This window comes from Petaurus breviceps, unplaced genomic scaffold (genome assembly GCF_028583685.1).
Source record: "Petaurus breviceps papuanus isolate PSGF00001 unplaced genomic scaffold, PetGlider_PUasm1.0 120, whole genome shotgun sequence".
Classification (NCBI taxonomy): domain Eukaryota; kingdom Metazoa; phylum Chordata; class Mammalia; order Diprotodontia; family Petauridae; genus Petaurus; species Petaurus breviceps.
The window spans coordinates 4,106,493-4,124,069 of NW_027185627.1; the positions used below are offsets into that span (position 1 = coordinate 4,106,493).

The 17,577-nt window shown below is 38.8% G+C and overlaps 1 protein-coding gene and 1 long non-coding RNA gene across 2 annotated transcripts in view; one reads left to right on the top strand and one right to left on the bottom strand.

Moving 5' to 3' along the window:
- SEC14L5 (SEC14 like lipid binding 5) overlaps positions 1-17,577 on the top strand; it is a 106,165-nt gene that overhangs the window by 47,830 nt on the left and 40,758 nt on the right. Inside the window, exons 5-7 of the mRNA XM_069089855.1 lie at positions 949-1,077; positions 1,455-1,566; positions 16,216-16,328. Of these exons, the coding sequence (XP_068945956.1) occupies positions 949-1,077; positions 1,455-1,566; positions 16,216-16,328 (354 nt within the window). The remainder of the gene's footprint in view (positions 1-948; positions 1,078-1,454; positions 1,567-16,215; positions 16,329-17,577) is intronic.
- Positions 2,293-17,577, bottom strand: part of LOC138162583 (uncharacterized) — a 15,507-nt gene continuing 222 nt past the window's right edge. The window contains exons 2-4 of the long non-coding RNA XR_011168663.1: positions 9,549-9,666; positions 5,805-6,124; positions 2,293-2,420 (exon numbers count right to left, since the gene is read on the bottom strand). This is a non-coding gene — a long non-coding RNA (uncharacterized lncRNA). The remainder of the gene's footprint in view (positions 2,421-5,804; positions 6,125-9,548; positions 9,667-17,577) is intronic.

Genomic DNA, 17,577 nt, shown 5'->3' on the forward strand with positions numbered 1-17,577 from the left:
GAACACAACTCCTGCAAAAAAAGTTCCTCTCTCATTGTGCTACTTACTAGTCATTTGAGCTGGACTGAGCCTGGATTTGTACAACCACCAACTAACAAGCATTGATTAAGTGCCTACTGTGTACTGGTCAGTGTTCTAGATTTTAGGGACATTATCAAAGAAAAGTGAGATAGATCATTCCTGTCCTGATCTTATCAACAACATATACTCTTTTCTTCTCCACGGTCTAGAAAAAACCTGACATATCAGAGGCCTTCCTTAATAATCAAATACCATTGGGGTGGCTAGGTGGTGAAGTGAATAGAGCACTGGCCTTGGAGTCAGGGGGACCTGAGTTCAAATCTGGCCTCAGACACAACACTAGCTGTGTGACCTTTGGCAAGTCACTTAACCCCAATTGCCCTGCCCTCCCCCCTCCAAAAAAAAACAAAAAAATTTTTTTTTTAAATAATCAAATGCCATCCCAGAGCCTCATGGATGAATTTCTCAGTTCACTCCTGTGTGTGTGTATGTGCGTATTTTGCCTGTATCCATGCACATATATATATATATATACAGGTCCCAAAAGACAGTGGATACTTAATGATGAGAATTAGGCCATTCTCAGAGGCCTTTAGAAAGACCTTCTCAGCTGAGTGGCAACCAGATTATTCCTGAATGTAGGACTGTGTGACCTGGCCACTTTGATTCTTCAAAAAGAATATCCTTAGAGGGTTCATGGAGCATTGCTTAGTCCCACACCACCCTCATAGCAAACCTAGAAGCTCAAAGTCAGCCCAATGCACAGTGGTTAAACTTTAATGGGAATTGAATGTCCAATATGGTTGTTTCTAATTCACTTTGGCCTGCTTCTGAAAGTGTGAAAAGGCTCTAGCCTCATTTGGCTCTAGCCCTGAGTGTTCTGTGGTCTTGTGATTTTGTAAGTGACTTGACGTCTCTGAATTTCAGGTTCACCCAGAGAATGATGAGTGGACGTGCTTTGAGCAGTCAGCCTCTCTTGACATCAAATCATTCTTCGGCTTTGAAAATGCCGTGGAGAAAATTGCAATGAAGCAGTACACAGCCAACATCAAGAAAGTAAGAAATGGAGCCAGTTAGTTTGATAGGTAACAGACTGAATGTTCAGAAGAGGTACTTAGAAAGGGTTCTCATTATGATTGTAGTCTCCTGAATATGGAGGGCCATTCTTTGGAAATTGGAAATGCCCTTCCCTGGCCCGTGGAGCGCAAGGCTCTTGTGAAATGAGGGATCTTTATTGTAGAGGATCCTGGTTTGCCCACATCTGGCTTTCTTCCCCCACGCAAATGACTACCCACAACTGACTGGATGGATTTGCTGCCACTTTCATGATATGATGGCTGGAGTCTCCCAGTTGCCCCCCTAAGGTGGGCTCTGGGAACCACTCAGCTCATGGAGGACATCTTTCTCTTATCTTTGCTTGCCTTGTATTTCAGGGGAAGGAAGTGATTGAGTATTATCTGAATGAGCTGATCTCTCAGGGTATCTCTCACATTCCTCGATGGACACCTTCCCCTGTCAGAGAAGAAGATCAGAGAAGCCTGGCAGGTAGGCAAATTCCAAGAACCCCATATGGGATTTTAAAATTTTCTAATCTGAGGCAGAGCTCTAAGCTAATGGTACTTTATTAAAGGGTTCATAGTCCCTTCTAATGAGGTAGACCTCAGATCTTCCTCATGAGCTGAGATGCCCCTGGTCCCCAGGACCTTACTTTTATAGGGTTTGATACCCAAATATGCAAAAGAGTCATGGTAAAATACAGAATCTCACTGGTTGAGATTGAAATCTTGTTCTTGAGGGCAAAAAAATAAGATGGGCAAGGCAAGAATCATCTTTGGTGACCAAATGGTCATTAGACAGTCACCTGTTCATGTTGGCGAGAGAAAGTGGTCCAGAGGTGCAAAAATAAGTTGGGGGACTTTCCAAAGAATCAAGGCATCCCACCCATATTGGGTTTGGACATAGAATTTGAGTAAAACAGGATGGAGACATATTTGTCAGCATTCTTGTGGTTATGCAACTGAGCTGGTTATAAACTGGTAAACAAGTAGTGAACATTACATTAAAGTTTGAGGCTCACTATAACTTATTTGGATCTAATTATCCCTATATGATTTATGGAAAATGTCAAAACTGATTAATACTGATTGGAATAGAGTAGGAGTCTAAAGAATCATTTCTCCTACCTGGCAACAGATGGCTTGTTGCCTGCATAGTCCTCCCCTCCCCTCCCCTTCCCCCAAAGTGCGTAGCATAGACATGAGGCCATTTCACCTGGAGGGGAGAGGTGTGCGGAAGAGTGGAGTTCTTTCTTGAGACTCTTCTCCTTCTGAACTTCCTCTTCAGATGCTAAGCTCTTAGAGTAGGTGAAGCTTTTATGATATCAAGACAAAGAAGAGTTCCTGTAGGATAGAGAGGAAGTACTCTATGTTCTGAAATAATTTCAGCTTCTTCCCCCTTCTTCTCTCTACGTGTTGCCCTTTCTCCAGGAAAGAGCATTGTTTTGGCCCATCTCCCAACTAGAGTGGGGAACTGGCCAGGAAGGCTTCTGAATTTCACATATTTCTGTCATGAACTCATAGGCCACTGGTAGTAGTAATATAGCTAACATTTCTACAGCTCATTAGGGTTTGCAAAACACTTTCCACAGGTTATCTCATTTGATCCTATTCCTAACTTCAGGGAAGCTAGGTGGCTCAGTGGACAGAATGCTGGGTCTGGAGTCAAGAAGACCTGAGTTCATTCTGGCCTCAGTCCCTTATTAGTGTGTGACCCTGGGCAAGCCACTTAACCCTGCTTGCCTCAGTTTCTTCATCTGTAAAATGAACTGGAGAGGTAAATGGGAAAACACTGCAGTATCTTTGCCACAAAAAACCCAACTGGGGTCATGAGGAGTTGGACACAAATAAACAACAAGCACAGGATCCCTAACTAAAGCCAGTATTCTATCCACAGCACCACGTTGATGCTCCAGTTAACAAGAGTTTATGAAGCAATTACAAGGTTCTAGACCCTGTGCAGGACTCTGGGTACAGAAAGGCATTCTCTGCCCTCAAGGAGCGTACGTTCTGTAGAGGATCCTATATAACCAATGTTTCTTTTTTAATATCTGGATAATTGTTTCTTCTTTGTTGTTGTGTCTGCCTTTGTTATCCCCACTGGGTAATGCTGGAGTGGTGTGCCATTTCCTTCTCAAGTTCATTTTACAGGTGGGGAAACTGAAGGAAACAGGGTTAAGTGACTTGCCCAGGGTCACACAGCTAGTATGTGTCTAAGGCTGGATTTGAACTCATGAAGATGAGTCTTCCTGACTCCAGGCCCAGAACTCTATCCACTGTGCCAAATAACTGCCCATTTCTCTTCTAGTACTATTGAAGCCTAGTGGGGTAGCTGTCTCCTTTGTTGTTGATTCATATTCAGTTATGATGATGCTTGGATGACAGGATAACTAATCTCCTGGGGGGTGAGGGAAAGAGGTTAACATTGTTCTGCACTCACTTTTCCCCCCAGGAACAGTATTAGCCTTGCACCTCTATCCATGTCCTGCAGCATGATTTCGCCTGCCTTTCTCCTTCTATTCCCTGAGTTTCTTTGTCTGCTCAGTCTGTCTTCTTCCATCGCCCAAGCAGCTGGCTTTCACTATGGTCTGCTAGGAAGAGGAGCAGCCAGACTCCTTCCATCCCATTGTGGATTACTGGGTGCCTTTGTGTTTAGGAACAGAAAGGAGGCCTTTACACTTGTGTGAGAGACCGGAAGGATTCTGGGATTTTTTGTTTTGTGCTTTTCCCTTATCCCTTCCCCCCTCTTTGCTTTTTCTTCTCCTGTCTCTGCCTGTCTCCAATACATCTGCTATGGCTGGACTATGATTCTGCTGAGACAGTACAATGCTCCCAAGCTCAGCCTCTCTGCTTCCACTTACACAGATGCCTCTTTGATGCCTGGTTTTGGCAGAGTGGCTGCAGCTCTTAATTTTATTGTACATTTGGGGGGCTTTGGATCATGTCCCAGGAGCTTATGTTCTAAAGGGGTAAGAGCTGAAAAGTAAGGGGAGGGAGAGAAAGTATCCATGTGGAGGACATGGTGGCAGTGTCCAAAGAGTTAGAAGCCCAGCCAGAAGGGGAATAAAACAAATAGAGGCTCCCAGAAGGAACAATGGGAGAAGGGGGGCTGATTGGCAGTGGGAGGTACTGTTTCATTTCAAAATGGAAGTGTTTGTACTGCACATCACTCCTTAAATTTTTATGGCACTTTATAATTTACATGTCACTTATTAACATATATATATATATATATATATATATATATCTTCATAACAACTGGGTGAATTAGCTAGATAGGGTAGATAGTATATTCATTTTAGAGCTCAGGAAATCACAGATTTAGAGTTGAAAAAAAATCTGAGAGGTCTACTTCATTCCTTTCATTTTAGAAGTGAGTAAACTGAGGCCCAAAGGGATGGGATGACTTGGCCAAGATTACACAGGCTTAGTAGGTATCAGGAGAAGAAGATGAGAGAGGTCAGATAACTTGACCAAGGTTACATACAGTTAGCATCATGTCAGGGTTGGCCTTCAACCTTAGGTCTCTTGAGGGTAGGTACACAACACCAAGATTGAAATATGCAAACAATTCACAGATCATCTTTTAAAATCAAATGTTTTAGATCAACTGAAAAAAAAATGGCAAGAATTCTGCAGAAGTTTTATGGAATTTTTGAGCTGAAGGGCCTTAAGAGAGCTTTGTTGGCTTCTGTGACCTTGCTGTCTCGTGCTTTTCCTGCTCCCTTTTGCGTGGCTCTTTCGTAGTCTTCTTTAATGGATCAGCATCCATTTCCCACTAAGCACAATTGTGTCCTCTTAGTCCTCTTTCCTGTACTTTGTCTCTTGGTGATTTCATCTGCTCCCATGGATTTCGATTATCCCCCGTACACAAATGATTCCCAAATCTTTTAACCATCCCTAGTCTCCTATGAATTACAGTTCCATATCACCAGGTACTTGTTGGACATCTCTGCTTGGATTCCATTCGTCACGTAGCCTGGGCTGTCCAAAGCAGGGCTCATTATTCTTTCCTCCCTCTCTCCCAAAGTACCATACCCTACTGTACCTTAAAACTTACTTGTTTCCTTTGAGGGTCGCAGTCTTCTGCCATTTACATCCTCCTTCTTCACTCTGCCTTGCTGGTCATGTCTCACCGGTTAGTGAGTTTTGTAGCTGACGTCTCCCATAACTGTTTCCTTCTCTCATTCACAAGTACACTGTCCTGGTTCAGGTACACTTCCTCTATTTACGCTATTTCTGGAGCCTCCTAATTGGTATTCCTGCCTCTTCTGCCCTCTTTCCTATCCCACTTCCAGATATGATATATTTTGGGGTCCAGCCTTTTGACTAAGTCCATAAATCTTTCTATATAAATAAAAAAATATATATATATATATAATATAATAAATCCTTTTATTAAGGGGATTTGTGCTCTGAGGTATGGATTCAGTCAGAGGGCCACACTTGAGGACCTAGAGGGCCACATGTGGCCTCAAGGCCACAGGTTCCCTCCCCCTGAATAGTCAAATAAATATTCCTAAGGCATTGTAATGTTAATGGAATAGGAAGGTCTTCCCAGCCCATTAATAGCCCTGTGTGACCCGCTTTGAGCTCTGGCCCAGCTCACACTGTGATACAAACTGAGTCACATGGAGCCCATTGTGGGAAGAGCTTGCCCAATGGAATAACTAAAATAGAGCAGATAACAGAGAGCACGAATGAGGCAGAAAGGAGGGAGGAACTTACCTAGGGGAGCTTGTTGGTGGGGAGGCTTGACAGAAAGAATGCTTGAGATGTTGGTGCTTCCTGGATTGGTGATGAGTACCTTGCTAAATCTTACCTCCCAGCATTCTAATAGTGATGTTCCAAATAAATATTTTGGTTTTGCCTTGGAGGAAGAGGGTTTATTATATTTTGAGAATCTACCCTGGAAATAGGTATGCATATTCATAGCAGCTGCTATGGGTATTGCATTGGTGTTACAAGCATAGAATCTCAAGTTCTTCCCTTTGTCTGAAGATGGCATCTATGCAGGTTCTGCTGGTAAATGCTTGAAAACAGACTCCCTGAAAAAAAATGTCCATGTGACATATTTTAAAGTTTACTCTGCCTTGATAACATTTTCAGTTTCTCAAGTCTAAAAATAAACAAAACAATAAGTACAGTCCTGATTTTGTAGCATTTGCTGATTTCCAAGGTGTGAATGCTTACAATGAAAATTTAAAAAATCTGCTCTTTTGAGCTTCTTTGAGTTGGCTCCAAAACACCCCTGTATCCATGTCTACAATCTGCCTTCCCAGACTTACTTTATATTACTCTCCTTAATATCAGCCAAACTGGGCCACTAATTGTTCCCTGAACTCAACAGTTTACCTTCTTTCTCTGTGCCTTTGAATAGGTTCTCCCCCATGGGACTATAATACCTTCTTTAACAGTACTTCTCAGAATTTCTTAGTTTCCTTCAAATCTCAGCTCAGGTGTTAACCCTAAACAAAGACTTCCCTGATTTTTCCCTCTATTCCCACCACAGGTATTAGGACTCTCTTCTTTTGAAAATACATTGTACTTACTTTTCTGCATAAATCTGTATCCCCCATATAGGACTGAGGGCAGGGACTGTTCTATTTTAACACTGTTTTCCTTTCTGTCTCCTGTCTAGTCAAAAACTCTTCCCTTATCCCCGTGATCCTCTAATTTGCTTAAGATATCACTATTTATGTCTAAATTGTGTACACACTTTGACTTTATCTTGGTATATGGTGTAAGATGTTGGTCTATACTTGGTTTCCGCTATGCTTCTTTCTAGTTTTCCTAGCAGTTTTTGTTGAACAGTGAGTTCTTTTCTCCAAAGCTTGGATATTTTGGTTTATCAACAGTAGATTACTATGGTCATTCACTTCTGTATATTGTATAATTAATCTATTCCACTGATCAACCGCTCTATTTTTTAATCTACTTTTTTTTTTTTATTATTTTGACGACTACCAGTTTGTAGTATATAGTCTGAGATCTGGTTCTGCTAGGTTGTCTTCCTTTACCTTAAAAAAAAAAAAACTGATTCCGTTGATGCTTGACATTTTGTTCTTATTTTTTTTCTAGCTTTGTAGAATAATTCTTTGGGAAATTGATTTGTGACTGAATAAGTAACGTAATTTAGGTGCCATTGTTATTTTATTATATTGTCTCAGTCTACTTATGAGCAATTACTATATCTCCAATTGTTTAGATTTGTCTTTATTTTGTAATTGTGTTCATATAGTTTCTGTGTGTGTCTTGGCAGATAGACTTCCAAATATTTTATACTATTATTTTAAATGAAATTTCCCTTTCTATGTCTTCCTGTTGGATTTTGTTGGTAATATATAGAAATGCTGATGGTTTGTATGAATTTATAGTGTATCTTGCAATTTTGCTAAAGTTAATTGTTTCAGCTAATTTTTTAATTAATTCTCTTAAGTTCTATAAGTATACAAAATCCTATCATCTGCAAAGAGTGATAGTTTTGTTTCCTAGTCTTATTCCTTCAATTTCTTTTTCTTGTCTTATTGCTAAAGCTAGCACTTGTAGCAAAATATTGGATAATAGTGGTGATAATGGACATCCTTGCTTCATTTCTGATCTTATTAGAAAGGTTTCTAGTTTATCACCATTACAAACAATGCTTGATTTTAGTTTTAGATAGATACTACTTTCATCTTAAGAAACCTCTTTTTATTGTTAGGCCTTCTAATTTTTTTTTAAACAAGAATAGTTGTATTTTGTCAACTTGTCAGTTGATTTTTTTTTTGTTATTGATATAGTTAATTACGCTTATAGTTATCCTGATATTGAACTAGTCCTTCATTAATAGTATAAATCTCAGTTAGTCATAGTGTGTGATCTTTGTGATATATTGCTATAGTCTTTTTTTGCTAATATTTTTATTTAAATTTTTGCATCAGTACTTGTTAGGAAAATTTTTCTAGTTTTCTTTCTCTTGTTTTTCCTCTCCTTGGTTTAGGTATCAAAACCATACTGGTGTCATAGCAGGAATTTGGTAGGATTTCTTTTTTACCTATTTTTCAAAAAGTTTATATCATATTGGAATTAATTGTTCTTAAAATTATTGGGATAATTCACTTGAAAATTCATCTGTGACTGGGTTTTTTTTTCCTTAGGGAACTCATTTATGGCTTGTTCAATTGCTTTTTCTAACACAGAGTTATGTAACTATTCTATTCCCTCCTCTGTTAATCTGGGAAATTTATATTTTTGTAAGTATTTCTACATTTCATTTAGATTATCAGTTTTATTGGCATGTAACTAGATAAAATAGCCACTAATAATTTCTTTAATTTCATTTTCATTGGTGGTGCATTCACACTTTTCATCTTTCATACTGGCGATTTGATTTTTTCTTTAAAAAAAAAAATCAAATTAGAGAGATCTTGAGATCCTGAGTCCCATTGTGGTAGAACAGGCAAATGCCAACACCACGACCCTGCATGTACCTCAACATAGCCAGGGGAAAGGGGAGACTCCAGCTCTGAGAACCACCAAATGCTTCAGCATAGCCCAGGACAAATAGGGAAGCTTCTAGTGGCCAGACCTCCACATGCTTTATTGTAGCCCCAGGAAATGCAGAAACATCCCACTGGTCTCAGCACATGCCAGACACCAGAAAAAGGATCCTGGCTCAGCACTAGGTCAATTGCCAGACCCCTAAAGCCTCCAGCAGTGGTAGCCATCATTCACTCCACCCCTTTAGTGCAGCACCAGAGACAAGGGTTGCCCATGGGCCTCAGGGCAACATCAGTGCAGAACCAGGTTAATAGCCAGGGCCTACAGCCCCTCTTATAAGAAGCCTGAGACAGTGCCCTCTACCTGGGAGCAGAGCTCAAATTTAAAACAAAGGACAAAGGCCAAAAAAGATGAGCAAAAAACAACAACAAAAAGAATCTGACCAGGTGGCTCAGTGAGTAAGAGCACCGGCTCCAGTGTCAGGATGACCTGGATCAAATCCAGGCTCAGACACTCAGCACTACACCCAGAAATAACTGGCCGTGTAACCTTGAGAAAGTTACTTAACCCCGATTGCTTATAAAAAAAAAAGAAAGTTATTATAGTGACAGAGAAGATGAAAGAAGAGGATCAAGAAGAGGGCAGCAATGTCAAAACCCCTATAACGTCAAACGGGAAGTGGTCTCAAGTCCAGAAAGAACTCGTGGAAGAGCCCAAAAAAGAGCTTAAAAATCACATTAGAGAGATGGAGGAGAATTATGAAAAAAGAGTCAACAGTTTGGAGAAAGAAAACAATCACTTAAAAATTAGAATTGGCCAAATGGAAAAGGAAGTACAAAAGCTAACTGAGGAAAAGAGCTCTTTAAAAGTTTGAATTGAGCAAGTAGAAGCTAATGAGTATATGACACATCAAGATTCAATCAAACACATTAAAAAGAATGAAAAAAAAATAAAGAAAATATAAAATACCACATGGCAAAAACAACTTACCTGGAAAATAGATCTAGGAAAGACTGTCAGAATCATTGGACTGCCTGAATGTCATAATCAAAAGAAGGACCTGGACAGCATCTCTCAAGAAATTACCAAGGAAAACTGCCTTGATATCCTGGAACCAGAGGCAAAAGAGATGTTGAAAAAACCCACCAATCACCTCAGGAAAGAGATCCCAAAACAAACACTCCAAAGGAATATTATAGCCAAATCATGGAACTATCAAGTCAAGGAAAAAATACTGCAAGTGACCAGAAAGAAAGAATTCAAATATCAGGGAGCCATAATCAAGATTACACAGGACTTAGCAGCTGTAACATTCAAGGACTAGAGGTAATGGAACATGATATTCAAGAAGACAAAGTAGCTAAGACTACAAGCATGAATCACCTACCTTGTGAAATTAAGCATAATACTTCAAGGGAAAAAAAATGGTCATTTAAGGATTTTAAACTTTCATAAGGAAAAGACCAGAATTGAACCCCAAAAAAATTGATCTCTAATATCAAGACCCAAGAGAAACCTAAAAAGGGAAAAGAAAACCTAAGGGATTCAATGGTGCTATACTCTTTACATCCCTAGATGGAAAGATGATACTTGTAATTCTTAAAAATTGTACTACTAATAGTATAGCTAGAAGGAATGTACATAGAGAGAGGGTACAGGTAGAAGGTGAAGCTGTGTGAATGACAAAAGATAAGTAAGGGATGAGAAAGAGGAGTGTACTAGGTGTAGAAGGAAGAGAGAATGGAGTAAATTATTTCACATGTAAAGGAATGAAAAACCTATTACAGCAGAGGGGAAGATGAGAGGGAGGGCAGTGGCTATTACTTGAACCTTACTCTTATCAGTATTGTCTCAAAGAGGGAATGATATATACAATCAGTTGAATATAGAAATCTATCTTATCTGACAGGAAAGTAGGAGGGGAAGAGATTAAATAAAGGGGGAGGGCAGGGGAGGGATTGACAGAAGGGAGGGCAGATCAGGGGAAGTGATAGACAGAAGTAAAACGCTGGTGAGGAGGGAAAGAGCAAAAGGAGAAAGCGGGCAGATAGGAGAAAAAATAGAATGGAGGGAAATATATAGTTAGTAATCATGACTGTGAATGTGAATGGCATGAACTCTCCTATAAAACAGGAGTGGATAACAAAGTGAATCAAAAACCAGAATCCTACAATATTTTGTTTACAAGAAACACACTTGAAGCAGAGAGACACACACAGAGTAAAGGTAAGGGACTGGAGCAGAATGCTTCAGCTGAAGTAAAAAAAAAAAAAAGCAAGGGAAACAATCCTGATCTTAAAAAAAAAAAAAAAAAAAAAAGAATAGACCAAATTAAAAGAGATAAGGAAGGAAACTACATCTTGCTAAAAGATACCATAGTCAATGAAGGAATATCAATACTAAGCACATATGTGCCAAGTGGTATTGCATCCAGATTCTGAAAGGAAAAGTTAAGTGACTAGGTACCATAGATAATGAAATAATATCAGTACTAAACATATAGGTGCCAAGTGGCAAATTCTAAAAGTAAAAATTAAGTGAGTTACAGGTTCATGACCAAACAAAAGACAGAAAACACTACAAAATTTAAAATAAATAATTCTGATTATATTAAATTAAATAGGTTTTGCACAAACAAAACCAATGCAACAAAGATTAGAAGGAAAGCAGAAAGATGGGAAACAATCTTTACAGCAAGTGTTTCTGATAAAGGCCTCATTTCTCAAATATATAGAGAACTGAACTTATAAGAATAGAAGCCATTCCCCAATTGATAAATGGTCAAAGAATATGAACAAGTAGTTTTCAGATGAAGAAATCAAAGCTATCTATAGGCATATGAAGAAGTGTTCAAAATTATTTTTGATAAGAGAAATGCAAATTAAAACAACTCTGATTTACCACATCAGATTTATCGGATTGGCTAATATGACAAAAAAGGAAAATTGTAAATGTTGCAGAAGATGTAGGAAAATTGGGACACTAATGTGCTGTTGGTGGAGCTGTGAACTGATCTAACCATTCTGGAGAGCAATTTGGAACTATGCCCAAAGAGCAACCAAACTGTGTATACCCTTTGATCCAGAAATACCACTACTAGGTCTGTACCCCAAAGAGATCATAAAAAAGGGAACGGACCTACATGTGCAAAAATATTTATAGCATCCCTTTTCATGGTGACAGAATATTGGAAATAGTGGGGATGCCAATCAATTGGGGAATGACTGAACAAGGTGTATACGAATGTAATGGAATATTTTTGTGCAATAAGAAATGATGAGTAGGCAGATTTCAGAAACACCTGGAAAGACTTGTATGCACTGAAATGAGAAATTCATTGTGAAATGAGCAGAACCAGGGAAACATTGTACCAAGTATCCGCAGCATTGTGTGACGATCAACTTCTTTAAGCTCTTCTTGGCAACACAATGATCTAAGACAAGTACAAAGGAATCACAAGGGAAAATGCTATTCACACCCACTTACAGAACTGATAGATTCTGAATGCAAATTGAAGCATACTTTTTCCACTTTATTCTGTTTTGTGGTTTTTTTTCCTTTTGATGATCCATTTCTTCTTTCACAACTGTGACTAATATGGAAATATGTTCTACATGATAGTACATGTATAACTTATATCAAATTGCCTACTATTTTTGGAAGAGAGGAGGGGAAGGAGAGAGGAAGAAAAATTTTGGAACTCAAAATCTTGTAAAAATGAATGCTAAAAATTGTCTTGATGTGTGTAATGGAAATGCAAATTTAAAGATCTTCCCTGCCCCTAGTGCACCTGGAGTGCACCTGGAGCCTGGGGTGGGAGGCTTGTTTTTCACTTTTTGATTGGCCAGTGGGTCAATAAGGTTGTAACATTCTCTGAGCCAGGAGAAGGCTATATAAGCCCTGATGTGTAGCTTTGTTTTGGGGCTCACTTTGAGAAGTGTTCTGTGATTTGATCAGATGAAACTGGGAAGCTGTTGTTGAGAGTCCCCTGGCTTTGAAAAACCCAGATGTTGAAACCCAGATGTTGATTTGGTATGGATGTAATGGTTGGACAGTTTGGAAACTGTCTACTTGATCTGTTTCTCTGTCTTGATAATTCTGTCTGTGTATTCTGAAATTTGGGGTGCTGACCTTTTTCCCCTGAACTAGGTAAACGATACATATTTGACTGATTAAAGTAAGCCTGTTAACCCATTTTGAGTTGCTTTCCTTTATCAAAGCAGATCTAAGAACCTGTGTTGGCAGACACCCTGGGGATGCTGGGGTGCTTGCTGATACAATGTGTAATTGGGGATATAGTAAAATACTTTACATGAAAAATCAAATTTACCAATGGTTTATCTACTTTTTGTTCCCTCCTCAATAAAACCAGCTCCTAATTTTATTTTTCAATATTTTTTGGACTTTAAATTTTATTATTATCTTTTTTTTATTTTTAGGATTTCTATTTTGATGTTAAATTGGGTATTTTTAATTCTTTTCCTAGTTTTTTTAATTGAATGCCTAATTCATTGATCTGCTCTTTCTCTCTTTTATTGATGTGTTTAGAGATACAAATTTTCCCTTAATCCCTGTTTTGACTGCATCCCACATATTTTGGTATGTTGTCTCATTGTCACATTTAATGGAATTATTAGTTGTCTAATGATTTGTACTTTGACCTATTTATTCTATAGGGTTAGATTATTTAGTTTCCAATTAATTTTAAATCTATGCTTCCAAAGACCTTTATTGAATGGAATTTTTATTGCATTATGGTCTGAAGAGGTTGCATTTGATATTTAATATTTTTGCTTTTCTGTGAGTTTTTTTGTTTTAGTACATGATCAGTTTTTTGTGAAGGTGCCATGTACAGCTGAGAAAAAGGTACACTTCTTTCTGTTTTCAGTCAGTGTTCTCCAAAGGTCTAGCATCACTAACTTTTCTAAAATTCTATTAATCTCCTTAACTTCTTTTTTATTTTATGGCTAGATATATCTAGTTCTGAGAGGGGTAAATTGAGGCCTCCATTATTATAGGTATACTGCGTATTTTCTCCTATTTTTTCATTTAACTTTTCCTTTAAGAATTTGGATGGCATGCCATTTGGCACATGTGTCTAATATTGATGTTACTATATTGTCTATGCTTTGTTGTTTGGTCATTTTTCAGTTGTGTCCAAATTTTCATGGTCCCATTTGGGGTTTCCCTGGCAAAGGTACTGGAGTGGTTTGTCATTTCCTTCTCCAGCTCATTTTGCAGTTGAGGTACTGAGGCAAAGAGGGTTAAGTGACTTGCCTAGGGTAAGTTACATAGCAGTGAGGGTCTGAGGCTGGATTTGAACAGGTGTTCTTGCTTTCAGTCCTGGTACTGTATCCACTGTGCCACCTAGCTACCCATTGTCTATGCTACCTTTTAGCAAAATGTAATTCCCCTGATTATCTCTTTTAATTAGGTCTGTTTTTTCTTTTTCTTTTTCTGAGATGATGATTGTGGCCCCTGCCATTTTTTACATCGGCTAAAGCATAATATATTTTCCTTCAGTCCCTTAGTTTTACTCTGTGTGTCTCTCTCTGTTTAAAGTGTGTTTCTGGTAAATAATATATTGTTGGATTCCGATTTGTATTCTATTCTGCTGTCCACTTCCATTTTATGGGAAAGTTCATCCCATTCACATTCACAGTTATGGTTACTAACTATGTATTTCCCTCCATCTTTTTCTCTACTATTTATCCTTCTCTTTCACCCTATCCCCCCTCAGAAGTCTGTTTTGCTTCTGTCTACTACCTCTCATAATCTGCCCTCCCTCTTATTATCCCTCTACGTTCTTTTAGTTCCTTCCCCTCCTGCTTTCCTCTTGGGTAATAGGGATTTCTATACCCAGTTGAGTGTGTATATATGTTCTCCCCTTCTTTAAACCAGTTAAGATGAAAGTAAGGTTTAAGCATTGTTTATTCCCCACATTTTCCCTTCAGTTGTAAAAATTCTTCCTTGTGCACCTCTTTTATGTGAGATAATTTTCCCCATTCTTCCCCTTCTTCCCCCTTTTCTCAGTACATCCTTATCAGTCTTCCACTTTTCTTCTCAGATCATCTCAACATAATAGACTCAAACTCATACCCTTTAAAGTAGACTTCTTCTAAGTCCTCTAATGATGATAAAGTTCTTGGGGACTTTATAGACACACACACACATATACATATACCTATCTATCTGTATGTATGTATGTATATGAATAAAAATCTTCCCATTTGAGATTGTAATCATTTTAACCTTACTGAGTTCCTCATGCTTTCTCATTCATATTTACCTTTTTATGCCTTTCTTGAGTCTTGTGTTGGAATATAAAATTTTCTATTCAGCTCTAGTGTTTTTATTAGGAAGGCCTGGAAGTCTTCTATTTCATTAAATATACATTTTCTCCCTGAAGGATTATACTCAGTCTTGATGGGTAGGTTATTCTTGGTTGTAATCCTAACTCTTTTGCCTTCCAGAATATCATATTCCACATTCCATTTCTTTATAGTTGTTAATTATTTTTTCATAATTTATTTCATTCCTCTCATTTCTTTTCCCATTTTTTCTCTACATCTCATATTTGATTTTTAAATTTTTTTTTCATTAAAAAAGCTTTCTTTAGTTCTTTTAGGAATTCTTGTTGGGCTTGTGTCTAATCTGCATTTTTTCTTTGAGATTTTGCTTGTAGATGTTTTCACATCCTCATCCTCTTCTGAGTTTATGCTTGAGCTTCCTATTCACCATAGTAGCTTTTTATAGTCATGTTCTTTTTGTTGTTGTTTGCTCATTTTTTCAGTCTATTTCTTGACTTTGGAATGTATGTTAGCATTGAGCTCTGCTCCTCTGGGGACAAGGAATTATTGTCCCAAGCTTCAGGCTTTTTCACTCTGCTGCTTTCATAGATAGTTTGGGGGGGGGGGGTCCTATAAATTTTCAGTGCTTCCAAGATGGTGTGATCTGGAGAGAGGTCACTGCTCTCCTGCTCTGTGTCCTGCTCTGGTTCTTACCTAAGAAGGGCCCCTGCTTCCTTATGATGAACTGCAAGTGCTCCTCTCTACCCAGAATTGGATAATGGGCAATGATGTTGCCCAATGGTGCCCAGTCCTGCACCCAGCACAAGCACAGGAATCTCCTATAATGTCTTTCTGACTAGATGTTTAATACCCTTATCATCTCTGGGTGATAAGTACTCCTGGTGTAGCTGCTGCTACTGCCACAGCCTCCAAGGCCCATAGCTGATGTCACTGACCTTTGTGCTCCCAGTCAGCCCATCTCCTAGTGCCACAGACCTCTTTTTCTCACTCCCTAAGTTGTCTTGGACTGGAAAAATGTCTTACCTCACCTTTTGTGGGTTATGCTGATTTAAATTTGATTTGACAAGTTATTTAAACTTATTTAGAGGGGAACATTGGGAGGGCTCAGCCAGAACGATCCCTTAACTCTGCCATCTTGGTTCTACCACCTCTTCTTCTTATAGATGAGGAAAATGGATAGTAATAAGGGAAGTGACTTGACCAAGGTGATGCAGCTAATTTGTGGCAGAGTTGGAAATAGAGAACAGGTGCCCTGATTCTTAGTCCAACATATTCTCTGCAATATTATGCTGCCCTCTTTCTTGTCTGTTACTGATGGCCCTATGATACTACTCTCTTCCTTTCAGCTGACAAGTTGGATACAGACTACATTGAGCGGTATTTGGGGCAGCTCACCCCCATGCAGGAGAGCTGCTTGATCAGACTCCGCCACTGGTTACAGGAAACACATAAAGGAAAGGTGAGTGCCTGAAGGACCCTACTTTGCTTAGTGATCTTGACATTCAGACATTAACAAAGCACATATTGTGTTCAAGGCACATACTCTAGGTGCTGGAGAGAGAAAAATGAAGTAACATATAGTTCCTATCCTTGAGGATCTTATTGATCCTCACTGATCCAAGGTTGGGAGATAAGAAATGTGCATTGATCACAAAAACAGGGCAGAGTGCAAGTACAAAGGAGATGACCAGACAAAATGTGTGAGAAATTTGAGGAGGAAGTGATTATTTTTGGCTAAGAGGTGATCTGAGCTGAGCTTGAAGGAAGAAAGGGGTTTCAACAGACAGATACTAGGGAAGAGGCCCTTTCAGACATAGAGGATGGGCAAGGACAAAGACAGAGGTACGAGTGAGCAGCGAGAGCGTAAATGGTTCAGTCTGATTGCAAATAGAGTTCACAAAGAGGAGTAGAATTTGATAGGCCTAGAAAAGAAGGGAGACTGTGTCTAGGCCATGATTGTCAGGCTTAGGAGTAAGAACTTGGCTTGGTAAGACTTGATTTTTTTAGTACCTTCCTCTAGGGAAGTTATGAGGCTTAAGTGACCTAATATATATGAAGTTCTTTGTACACTCTAAAGGACTACATAAAATTCCATTATTGTTGTTGTTATCATCATTGGCTATGGTTTTGCTATGTAATGGATAATCCATGAAGGTTTTTGTATAGACAAGTGACATGTTCAAAGCAGCATATGAGGAACATTGCTTGGGCAGCAGTACACATGTTTCAGAAAGATACATCTACAGTAATACAGAAAGAACTGAACTGTGAACAGTCTGGAACATAGAAACTCAAATTTCTTTTGTACCTTGGGTATTTCTTAAACAAGAGTAACAGTAATTATGATGATAGCTGTATTTATATAATACCTACTGTGTGCCAGGCACCGTGCTACAAAATGTTATCTCATTTGATCTTCTTGGTCTATAGTCAGAAGCAGAGGATTGGAAGTCAGGAAAAGGTTATGATTTATAGCGCACTTCTTTGGGATGTGTAAAAACCTCTCTTGGTATAGTTGTAGCACCAACACAACATTCACAGCACCAACAGTAACTATGAATATGCCAGCACAGTTCTGAACCACAAAATATAACAGACTTTCCATATACAAGACAGAAGCAAAATATTTATTCAGACACCAGAAAGCCAAATCCCAACACCAGAAAACCGAATCCCAACACCAGAAAGCCAAATCCCAACACCAGAAA